The 12,368-nt window shown below is 38.1% G+C and overlaps 1 protein-coding gene across 1 annotated transcript; it reads left to right on the top strand.

Annotated features, from left to right (window-relative positions):
• Nucleotides 1–247: 247 nt before the first annotated feature.
• On the top strand, nt 248–11,542 carry dbpb (D site albumin promoter binding protein b). Its single transcript, XM_058745935.1, has 5 exons — nt 248–1,192; nt 1,462–1,712; nt 3,622–4,077; nt 6,105–6,358; nt 9,328–11,542. Exons 2-5 carry the CDS (start codon nt 1,517–1,519, stop codon nt 9,541–9,543), a joined length of 1,122 nt encoding a protein of 373 aa, XP_058601918.1. The 5' UTR covers nt 248–1,192; nt 1,462–1,516; the 3' UTR covers nt 9,544–11,542.
• The last annotated feature ends 826 nt before the right edge of the window (nt 11,543–12,368 follow it).

Below are 12,368 nucleotides of genomic sequence, written 5' to 3'. Positions count from 1 at the left end.
TTCTGTATTCTCACGCGGCTGTAGCATGGGTGGGATGAATGGGCGGAGCGGAGCTCTCCACGGTAGCCAGTAGCAGTGCGCGCAGGGAGGAGCCTCTTTTCTCTCAGCCAATGGCAGTAAAAAGTACATACAGGCTCAGCCGCGTCTCCGCGTGCGGACACCATGTGCACTGGAGAGCGCGTCTGTGTTTCTGAGACACAACGTGTAGTTGCCATCTCCTCTCGCATGATGCTCACGTTTCCCGCGGATTACTAGTCAAGTGAAAAAGTGTGTCCATTCGCTTGATTTTTTTTTTCTTTTTCTTTTGGTTTTTGGCATAAGGTAGCGCTCTGATAGGACTGAGTGTAAAAACTTGACAGGTTGTTAAATAAATCATAAGTCTGTTAATAAATCATAATTCTGATACACTTTAAAACTATCCACTCACCAACTTAGTAAGTGGCCACGTGTTTATGCGTTTTCTGAGTGCCAAACATAGGCATCAGCGGGACAGCTGGGAGAGAAATTATCGACCAATTTGTTTTTAATCAGCGCTACCAAGCCCCGAGGAGCGTGCCTGTCACGAGGGGGCGTGCCTCATGAATATTAAACAGTGCTGCGCTTTCACTCTGGGAGGTGTGACGTCACGTGAGCGGCCCGTGTTCGTTCCAGCTGAGCGAAAAGCTCGAAGGGCTCAGCTCAAAGTGTGCGGTAACACACATGCAGAGAGAACTGAACAGACGGGGTGACCACAAGGGGAAAAAGCGATTGAGCGACTGAATGGAAAAAAACGTCAACATCCCACCAATCGCACTACGCAGCAGAAATTGACTCAGCAACACTTTCTTCGTTTTGTTTTCATTTGTTATTTTGGAGACGACGCAAGTTTCGCGCATTCAAGAGTTGAGCGCGCATTCACGTTATCGTTTGCACTGTTGGATTTCTTATTCTCCGAGATTTTTCCTATTGGCGCTGTTTTCTACTGAAACAGTTGTATCCGGTTAATTTGTTGCGGGTTTTTTTTCTACGTTGGTCTTGGACATAACATCGCTATTTTTGACATTCGCCTGTATTTATAAAAGTTCCGGCAGAAGATAAGCTGTCAACATTTTCTGGAATTACTGGGAATGTATATTTTCATCCACTCGGCCAATCTACAATCTAATGCAAGCAGAATGGCTCTCTTTGTTTAAAACCTCGTTTTCAAAGAAAGGTAAACTTGCATTTATTTTCTTTGACATCAGATGCTCTGGTGCACGTGAGCTGTGCAGGTCGTTCCTCCTCCTCTGTCTCTAAAGTAAACGCGGTCTCGTGTTGCAGTAGTACTAAACAACTTTGTTTACTTTAATGATACGAACTTAATCCAAATACATAATTTGTTAGTATATGTGCTGTTTCACTACAAATTAATGCTAATATTTTGTTGTTGTTGTTTTTTCCACTATGAATCGTCATGTGATTGTTTTCACGGCTACACGATAGTATTGAATCATCCAAACATCTAGCGGTCAAGGGAGCTCAATCCGGCGGACGTTGGATGATGGCCAGGCCGCTTTCACAGCTCCTTCCCCCGGACCTTCCCTCTGCCGGAGCCAGTCCACAGTTCGGCAACAGTAGCCAGGCGGGAGTCTCACTTAACGGAGGACACTTAAACTCCACTGCAAACTTAAAGTCGCTCCTGCAGCTCCCAGTGAAGGGCGACCAGCGCGTCAAAGACTGTAGTGAAATGAAGGGTGAGGAAACGCACCTGCTTCCCTGACACTCAGTGTTTTATTATAACGAGCTCCCTCTCAACCTTTTGTTTGTTCCCTTTAGAATGTGTACATATTGTGTTAATAGTCACAAGGGCAGTTGGTTTTCTGATTAGTATGATTACCGATTATAAAATTTGTGGTTGAACATGTTAAATGACAGGGTCATGTGCAACTGTGCATATATCTCAGTGAGCCTCAAGACAGGACATCACATGGGACTTAGTTGAAGAGATAAACAAGGCCAGGCCATTCAGCCACTTAGCTCCCTGCCCAGGTACTTTGAGGTCAGCTGTTGGCTAAGCCATTTTGTTTACAGGTCTGTGCAATGCACAGCATAACCACACCGACAGAAGTTTTCCATTGCCTGTGAATACAACATTGTGAATATTGGGAAAGCTTCTTTATGGATTGCTGTCAGTGGCATTGTTTCGTACTGATTATCTTGTTAACATGAATAGAAACTGACCCTAAATATGTGAGGGAAAAACTCTGTGTCAGTCCAGTTTCTGTGCGCACAGCTTTAGAAAACACATTTATTGTTAAAACCACTGCAGTTACTTTTGAACACTGATATTTTTCAAAGGCAAGTAAATGATCCAATAAGGATTTTTTGCACTTTTGGTGTGGTTAATTGTTTTTAAGCTTGAGTATTTTTCAGTGACAATCTACTGTTTTTTTTTTTGTTTTGTTTTTTTTGTAGAGAAAAGACTTCAAATGTAAAATGTGTTTCAGTTACATTTTTATGGTTCGTTTTTATACAATATAGTTAAACCAGAAATGTCTCTTTTCTGGTTCTGGTTTCCTCACCAATAAAATGTAAAATGCCTAATTTAGCCTAACTAGTGTTGTTAAGATTTTAGACCCCACCCTAGAGTGTCTCAGACCCCACCTAAATATTTGAAGACGGAAACCTTCAGATGCCATGTCCGCTTTCACATTGTTTTTAATATTGCGTTGCTCCTGTAGATTAGAAGTGATTTTAAGCCGACTAAAAATAACCAGTAACCACTTAACACCATATACACCACACTATACCAGAGCGTCATTGTAGTATTGCTATGTTACACTACTGTAATATTGTGTTAAACGATACACGTCTGACTTTGTGTTACACCTGTTGCCTTTTGCGTCATGGCTTTGGTTCAGCCATAATACCATAGTTCTGTAACATTTAGCCATTGTTCAACTATATATCATTACTGAACCACAGAGTTAAGCAGTGTCACTGCGGTGTAACATTGTAATGGCTTTACCATGGTTTTTCAGGAATGTTAAAATGCATTAATCTATCACGTGTTTAAAGGAAAATATTTCAAAGGCTCTTCTTTTTGCATTGATGCACTGGCAGCTTTTCACGTGTTGACATTGCAGAGGTAGTTCTCCCAGAGGGATGTGAAAGTTGCTGGGAAGTGTTATTCTAACTACGTAATCTGAGCACCATCAGAAATACTGCTCTCTTGAAATCTACAAAAGTCAATATATGTGTTCCTAAGAATAGTTAGAATGGATAGAGAGTGTTAAGCCCCATTCACACCAAGAGCGATAACTATAAAGATAACGATATTAGCGTCCACACCATCGGACGATGTTGTCTGTTTATGCTAAGCGCATGCTCATTTGCCGCTTTAAATTCTCGAACTCGTTATAGCAAGATGGATTCTGATTGGGTGTCAATGTTTGTATCGTTCATCAGCTATCGTTCTGAAAGTGATTCCAACAATATCGTTTGTCGGTGCCTTTATCGTTATAGCTATGCTATTCTTTAATATTGAGAACGATTTTTTGAACTATATCTTTTTGGTTATCGTCCTTGGAGTGAACGGGCCTTTATAGTAAGATATGATGGTAAGATATGCATGTTGAGTTGGATTTCACTTTCTTTTCATAGGTAAGGACAGGTTGGACATCGATGAAGACTCTCTCGGTCGTTGTCCTCTGCGCAATGGCTGCAGCAATGGACTAGTCGCTGACAGTAACGGCGCAGGCACGGGCAGCTTTTCTAACAGCAACAACAGTTCCTTCTTGGGCCCGTTGCTATGGGAACGAACATTGCCATGCGATGGCGGGCTGTTCCAGTTGCAGTACATGGACCTCGAGGAGTTTCTGACAGAGAACGGGATGAGCAGCATGCACAGTACCTCCAACTCCACCTCGGCTCAGATACCCTCGCAAAGCTCTCAGTCCGCCGTCCCCAACCAGGGCTCCCAGTGCCTCCCCACCTCGCCCCCACACTGCTCCTCATCCTCCTCACCGACATCCGCCACCACCTCGTCCTCGCCTTCTCTGCTCGGGCTGGACATGCACACGCCGCAAAGCATGCTGGGAGCCGCAGACTGCTTGCATGGTGAGTTTGCTATCACAGTTCAGAGATTTAACTAGCAGTGAAAGATAAGCTAGAGAGGATGTTAGAAACCCGCGAGACGAACGGTCTAGAGGCAAGCTGTTGAGATGAAGAAAGGAAGCTCTGTGGGCCGAAAACGAGGTCTACACAATTCAAACACTTCCCCCATTTTGCTTACAAGAAATTCCCCTGGATTTCGGTCTGTTTGCGAGATGTGAAAAGTACCAGACTGTCCCTTGGGTGTGTGTTACAGTGTAGTTTCACAGTATTAATGGTTTGGGTGTGTGTTGTTATGAGTGTGTATGGATGCTCATGGTGTGTGTTTGTAGGCTTCACCGTCAAGGTTTGGGCGGTTTTTGGGAGTGAGTGTTACAGGGTGTGCGGCTGTTTGTGCACTTGCGAAGACGTGAGTTGTGTTTTATAGGTATGTGTTAACATTGCATATTTTTCTGTCATCAAACATATATTTATAGGCTGTTTAAAAGGTGAGTGGGAAGTTTGTGTGCGTGTTATTTAAAAAAAAAAAAAAAATGGGCCAGTTAGAAATCTACAAAAGAAGACTGCAGTTTGTCTTGTAGGACTGACAAAAGGGGTATACAAAGATAAATAGTGACGACAGCAAGTGAAAAGAGAGGAAAAGATTTTGATATAGAGCTGAGAACAAGACAGCGATTGAAAGGCCGGTAAGTAAACAGTGGGAGACATACAGGTGAGCCAGGAGCAAAGAATGAAAGGCAGAGACTGCATGTGTGCGATTGTGCTCGCATGTTTTTAAATCTCTTCCTCCTCTCACACGCTTAGTCCATGTGCGCTCGCTCAATCACGTGCCGAGGCAGGCAGAGTGAGAGCGAGGACGGGGGAGGAGCAGAGGAGAGGAGGTATGTGTGGGAGTGTGTGTGAGTAACAGACAGGGAGAGATTGAAAGATTGAGATGGAATGACTCGGTGCGAGTTGTTACTGTACTTCCGATTAGATGTTTGTTTACATTTCTAGAGTGGCTGAAAAGGGAGAGAGAGAGATTAAAAGTGCTACTGGTAAATATTTGGAATGTTCTGTGTGATTGAAAAGCACATGCAGAAGCCATCACATCACATATTTGCACAGATTTTATCAAGCCGTCTCAAAAAAAAAAAAAAAAAACCTGTGTCAGTGCATGTGCCTCAGTGGATAGTAAAGAGAGGATCATTGTCAAACGGGGTTAAAGTTACTCTTTAGGGCACTTCTCAGACTTAGATTAGATTTATGGCTCAAAACATAGATTTTCAAAGCATAGCAACAGCAGTTTTGTTGTGCTATAATGCTAGGGTTCACTTTAATCGTGTGAAGAAATAATGCATTAGACTAGACTCTTTTTCACTATATATTATATATTTTGAATTAATGTTTAAAAATGTATCAGGGTATGTATTTTTAATCACCGACATATATTGATATATAATTATAATAAGTGTGTATGTGAGAGCCAATGTAGAAAATAATCTTTGAAAACAAGTCTTCATAACTTTCCTTCTCAATTAAATTGATCTTGAATAAATAAATATGTATGTTTGTTTTAGTTTTACTTTATTATTATTTATTTATTTTTGTAGTGTGATCATTGTTTTTGACCATTGTAGAAGTAGACATAACCATGTCTGTTTTGTGTCTGTATGTTCACGTGATCTGCCAGGCAGGAAAAACCCATTGTGAATTTCCCATTATAGGGGAAAAACAAATCAAATGTTTGTAAAAAAATACATGCATACATAAATGAACGAATAAATGGTTTGCTTTCATTAATAATTTGATAGTGAATGTATGTTAGAGTAGTGAAACCACAAGTTTAAAAATTCGGAAATACAGAGTTTAGGTTAGAAATATTGGAAAATGGAAAAACAAGAGAAGGATTAATGGATTGAGTTTTTGTCTGCTGCCTGCTACTGCCCCCTTGTGGGTCTTCTGGGTAATGTTTTGAGAGTCCCATCATTCTGAATGCATGCACATAGCAGCGTGACTTAATTAAAGCATCCACTTTGTGTTTATACCATCAGGCACTCCGCCAAGCAGCTTGGAGCCAACGCCCTCACCTTCTTCCACCACGTGTCCACCACTCCCTACTCCACCCATCGCTAACTGCAACAACATGTTGGCACCCTTTGACCCTGATCCTGCGGATGTTGCCCTGTCGAGTGTGCCTGGACAGGAGGCGTTTGACCCCCGCAGACATCGGTTCAGTGAGGAAGAGCTCAAACCTCAGCCCATGATTAAAAAGGCTCGCAAGATGCTTGTCCCTAATGACCTGAAGGTGAGAAACTCAATGCAGCAGCATTCTATGGACATATCATTTATTATAAACACTTGGCATGGTGAAACATAAAAGATCCTAACAGAATTATAAGTGGTGCATGTGCCTTCAACATATGAACATGTGGGTTTTGTGAAGCGAGTTTATTTTGTTTATAGACCTAATAGCTTACAGTCAATATTATTGTGCAGCTGTCTATCTAAGCTTCAATAGTCATCTATCACTGTGTAGATTTTTCTCACCGATTATTTGGCAAAGATTTAAAATTTTTATTTTGTCCTGCACATTATAGATATTGGCTGGAAAATTATGCAAATTTAGTAATGCAGACACCAGGCATATTTGCATCAGTACACACAGTGACTCTGTATCATTGCCATTTATTGATAACAGTAGATTTCTAAATGAAGATATGAAAAAAATATAGTCATAGTTAAGTTACCAAAACCTATTACTAGCATAGTTTTAATATCATGAAGGAACAGACAGTGATTTATAAAGCATGTCACATTGACTTCATTGGGGAATGGGTGGTGGCATAGCGTATGTGGTCAAATCTCAAGACTAAGGCAGATGTCTTGGAAACCAAGGGTCTCAGATATGTCAGCTTTTGTTATAAAGGGCACAGCAGTCAAAAGGGGGAATTTCTTTATCACAATGACATCTCCTCTGGGACCAAATAGATGTTTTGAATACTTGGAAAGGAAGCAACATTCTTAATGTTTTGGGATTTTTTTTTTTTTTTTAAAAGGGATAGTTCACCAAGAAAAGAAATGCCATTTACTCACCCTGATGTCATTTCAAACATATGGAACTGGATCTGTGGAACATAAAATATGTTGTTGTTTTTATATAATATATATATATATATATATATATATATATTTGTCCACAGTTGAGTCCAAACAAAGTTATATTATTTATTTATTTTTTCAAATCGGCAACCAGTGAGTAGTACACAAGTCATATTACAAACCAGGATCACAAAAAAGGGAAAAAACAGATAATAATAATAATAATAACAACAACAATAAAAGTAAATATAAAAAAAACATATAAAAAGAAAAAAGGATCAGGAAATATATGCAGAATGCATTTTATTTTTATTTATATACTACTATATTTATCTATGTTTTGAATTAGCTTTTTATTTTTTATATTTTCAGTTTTCATTTCAACTTTAGTTTATACTTAGTTTAGTTATTTTTATGTGCTTGTCATTTTTATTAGTTTTTGTTTTAAAATATTTCTATTTGGATTTTTAAAATGTATTTTTTTCAATTTTAGTGATTTTTAGCACTTTTTATTAGTTGCCGAGGCAAATTTTTAAAAACGTTTTCCATCTAATATTTGATTTATTTACATTTTACATCAGCTTTATTTTAATAAACTACTTTTAATAGTTTTAGTTTTAAAGGGATCATGAACTGCCTTTGTTTTTTATTTTGTTCTGTTCTCTGAGGTCCACTTATACTGTTATCGAGATTTTTACATCAAAAAAACATCATAATTTAGAAGTAATAGGCTATTTTCTTTCAAGTAAAAGGCCACTGCTATGATTGGCTAACATCCTCACAGATGGATTCTGCAGTGATTTGGGTTTAAAACGCATAAATACTCATATCAAATTATCTGTTTAACAGACGAAGCAATAGTGATCACGTAATAAAAATAGTTACTCGCACCTGTGTGTTGCGACATTACTGTCAGATCCAATATAGCCAGCAGAGCATCGTCTTTTAGTTTCAACCTTTTTGAAAATCCCGCATCGAATTTAATTAAAAAATAAAGTTCTTCCTAACATTGGGATCAGAAGGAAGGCAATGCAAAGACTGTTTTCCCACAATTTGGCACTGCACAGTGTCTTGTTGTCTTCGGAGCATCTTTATCGTTTGGTTTCTGCGTAGACCTGCAGTCACCCCTCACTAGATGCACAAATCGGTGGGCGGGGCTAAACAGGCAGCGATGTAGAAGCAGGCGTTGATCATCTTCTGCAGAGGCAGAGCTTATCCCACACTATTACATCATAGAGTGGCACATTCCACAAGCTGTCGATTTGACAGACTGGCTTCAATATGAGCTGTTTTGAGTTCTGAAACTTACAGGATATTTAATAGTACAACGACCTCTTATATGTAAAAATATCAAGGGAATTTTGGTTTCTCAGTTCATGACCCCTTTAACACTGATTCAAAACAACACTGAACCTCATTGAGTTGCATTGTATGGACATAAAACAGTGAGTACAAAACAGAATTTTCAGTAGCACTTTTCTTAAAGCATTCTACAGTTAATATACATTATAACACTTATCAATTCATTTGTTACACCATGCATTTGAAATTTGTTTATAGTTATTTATGACAAGATATAATGCACTGCAACTCACATTATGCATAATTATAATGCATTATACCCTTTAATAACCCTTTATAAAGTATAATGCATAAAGACTTTAAGTAAAGTATTACCTAATTTTCATTTTTGGGTGAACTGTCCTTTTAAATAATGGAGGATTGTAAAAAGTAAATGCACTAGATAGAAGAAGTGACTAGTGAATATGGTATTTTGATAAATACTAAGCTTTAAATAAATGAATGAATAATTATTTGGAATTTGGAAAACTGAATGAAAGAAATTATATCATGGGAACTGCCAGTCAGATTTATGAGCATGATTTGTATCTGGTTTTCTCATGACATTTAATTTGCTGTTCCTCACTACTACTGACAGAGTGGTGTGAACCACAACCCTTTGTCTGGCACTTTGAGGAAAGCCACTCAACCACAGCAGCACTTTGTGTGCAGTCAAATTTCAGACGTTTCTCACTGGAATGTCACTCAAAGTTGCTAAAAACAATTACATATGAGCACACACAAATCCCAGTCACACATCTGACAAAGCTCCCCACCTACAACTGTAGACAACCTGTGTGTTCTAACATGTTCTTTTGTTTCTTTTTCTTTAAGGATGAGAAGTATTGGAGTCGTCGTTGTAAGAACAACGAAGCCGCAAAGCGTTCTCGTGATGCACGTCGACTAAAGGAGAACCAGATCTCGGTGCGCGCCGCCTTCCTTGAGCGCGAGAACGCTGCACTCAGACAGGAAGTAGCCGACATGCGCAAAGAGCTCGGCCGGTGCCGTAACATCCTGAACAAATACGAGAGCCATCACGTGGATCAATAAGGAGATGAAGAAAAAGCGTTATGAGATGATGGATGGAATGGAGAATGCGACGAATGTCCTTATGATAGCTAAAAGACAGATGAAAGCGCATCAAATATATGGAATGATGTATGAAGACGGCACAAGAGCTCGAGTTTTAAACTGGAGTGAGAGAGCATGTCACCTCTCTTATTGTTTTTTTTCTTCAGTAGGTACTATGGCAAGATTTTAATTATGGAGAGAATTGTATATTTTTATATGATAGAAATATGCTTAATGGGGAAAGGAAAATTTTGAAAATAATTTTTGTATATTTTCTATATCTTTTGGAGGGCTGTAAAGTAGTGGCAGAGGGAACTGGTTGAGGCATCACTGTAATATAAAATCAGGTTCATATGGTATTTTTGAAGCAAACTTTTGATCTTGTGAAGGAAAAATTGAGGGGCAGAATTGAGCCTAGACAAGAACCTTAGAAAAAAAAAAAAATTAGAAAATAACTTTTTAGAGAAATTCAACTGTAAAATACTATGAAAAAATATGCATTTAAATTTGTATAGAAATGTTAATATAGATTTATTCAAGCACTTAAGTTGTGATAAACCTGTGGTGACCGAGAACAACCACGGATGAGGGGAATGACCGGTGCATCTCAACTCTTTGGGGACGAACCTTGTTTATCAGTCTACTGCTGATATTTATTTGTCATTCTCAAAGGAAAACTGAACATGTAATGATGATAAGAAGACGGTAAAGAAAGACATGCATTAATTATCACATTTTATCTGCATTTTTTGTTTATTTCATTTAACGGTGAACTCAGTAGGATTCTTTTCTTCTTAAAGTTGGTATCTCTTGTCTACAATGTACTCATCTTTTTATAGGAATCTGACTCACAGTTGCAAACAAAAAAGCAGCTTTTTAGCAGCAGCATACATCCACAGTGTGCAGATCTTAAGTGAACTTGCAGAGGCTGTTCTTGCTGTGCAAAAACACAATTTGGACCTCTATGGATTGAATATATGGGACATGACTCTCATCTGATTGTACAGAAAGATTCCTTGCATTGGAAATTGCATTTCAAAACAGGTTGACATGTAGACGCATGTCTGCGCTTTTGAACCTGTATATGCACTTACTTTTATTGGAACAATATTGAATTTTTACAACCTGATTACCAGTGTCAGTACAAATGTTTCGAAATCTATTAGTTTCGTGGTTCCTTGTTATTTCTCCAGTCATGTCTGTTTCTTTCCTTAACGACCATTAAAGTAACTTCACTTATTATGAATTATTATTGATCTGATCATTATTACTATTGTTGTTAATACTGCAAATGAATTATTTTTGTTGTTTTGTTTCCTTGATATTGTCTATTTCAATGCAAGTCTCCTCTCAGCTGTGGAGATTTTGTCACTTCCTGTTTGTTAAAGCATTCATCGTCAACACCAGCTGTAGAAGAAGTGTTGCTATGACAGCCAGGTCAATTTATGTGTCAGAGGAATGCTGGGGAAAAAACTGGTGCCCTTGGTGATCACAAACTCTGCTCCCCTGAAATAAATGGATTTTTTTTCTCTTTTTTTCTGTACACTAGCATTATAAAGACCCATCATACCATTTGCGCTGTCTTTCTCTTTTTTGCATGTAGGTGTTTAAAGCTAACTGCCTTTTTTGCCCAGTAATTTGCCTCCTCCATAACCATATACTTTTGCAGATGGATTTTGGGTAATGTAGTCCTTACATTTCTGCACTTCCACATCTGGATGACTATGAACATTTTGTGTTGTGACTCTTGTTTTTGATGTACAAATGCCCTAATGCATCAGTGTTACCCACACTGCACCTAGCCAAAGTAATGCAGGGGAATGTAGTCTTTTTCTCCAAGACCACAAATAAACTATTGTTCTTACTCACTAAACACTAAGGTTGATTATTTTGCATGTCATGTGTGCCTATTTTGTGTGCTACCACATGTAGTATCTTCAACTTCCTTACTTTTTCATAAATAAAATGGCGACCAGGATGACGCATGTTCTTTTTTTAATTTGAACAGAATGAATGAAGCCCACAGATGTGCTTGTAGAAAACCTTTCAACTATCCAGCTCACATGTTGTCATGGACTTAAATTTATTAAGGCTATGCCCTTTAATATAAATATTTATAAAGACTTAATATTTAATTTAATATTAAATGAAGAGAAGAAATAATAATAAAAGAAATTAGAAAGATATTTGTAAATAAAATAAATGGGAAAGTACATAGTATAAAATATATTTAAAAAATGTGAATATGCATTCTGCAATGCAATAAAATGAATATCATCACATATATTACAGATAGAATGCATCTAGCTGGAAAAGCAACATATTGCAATAGTGTCTTGCACATTGTGGCTGGAGCACCAGTAGATGTTTGGAATTGTTTGTGTGTAGACAACATTCTCCTTTACTCTGAGGAATATAATCTGCTGACATTTTGTACAGGATGTTTGCAGCTCTACCTTCACTGTAAAAATGAAAAGATGCTCAAGGCACTATTGATTCCTTCAATTTCCGCAGAAGCAGAACCCAGTGATTCCTGACCAGGAGACACACTAGAGGGCTGCAAGATGGTTTCAAATGATTTAAAATAAGACTTAATAAGCTTTAAAATAAGCTTTAAAAAAGCTAAAGTGTCATATGACATTTCTTATTTTAATTTGTTCCTTCAACAACTGTTGAATTTATTTAAGAACCAGGGTTCTCATGACTTGAAAAAACCTGGATGCGTGAGAATTTATATGTAGGAATTTTAAAAGTGTGATTTCTAGACCTGAGAAAGTTATGGAAATTAATCAAATGTTAAAAAG

The sequence above is a fragment of the Onychostoma macrolepis genome, chromosome 16 (assembly GCF_012432095.1).
Source record: "Onychostoma macrolepis isolate SWU-2019 chromosome 16, ASM1243209v1, whole genome shotgun sequence".
Taxonomy (NCBI): domain Eukaryota; kingdom Metazoa; phylum Chordata; class Actinopteri; order Cypriniformes; family Cyprinidae; genus Onychostoma; species Onychostoma macrolepis.
The sequence above is the reverse complement of the archived record's forward strand: the minus strand, read 5'-3'. Positions and strand labels throughout refer to the sequence as shown.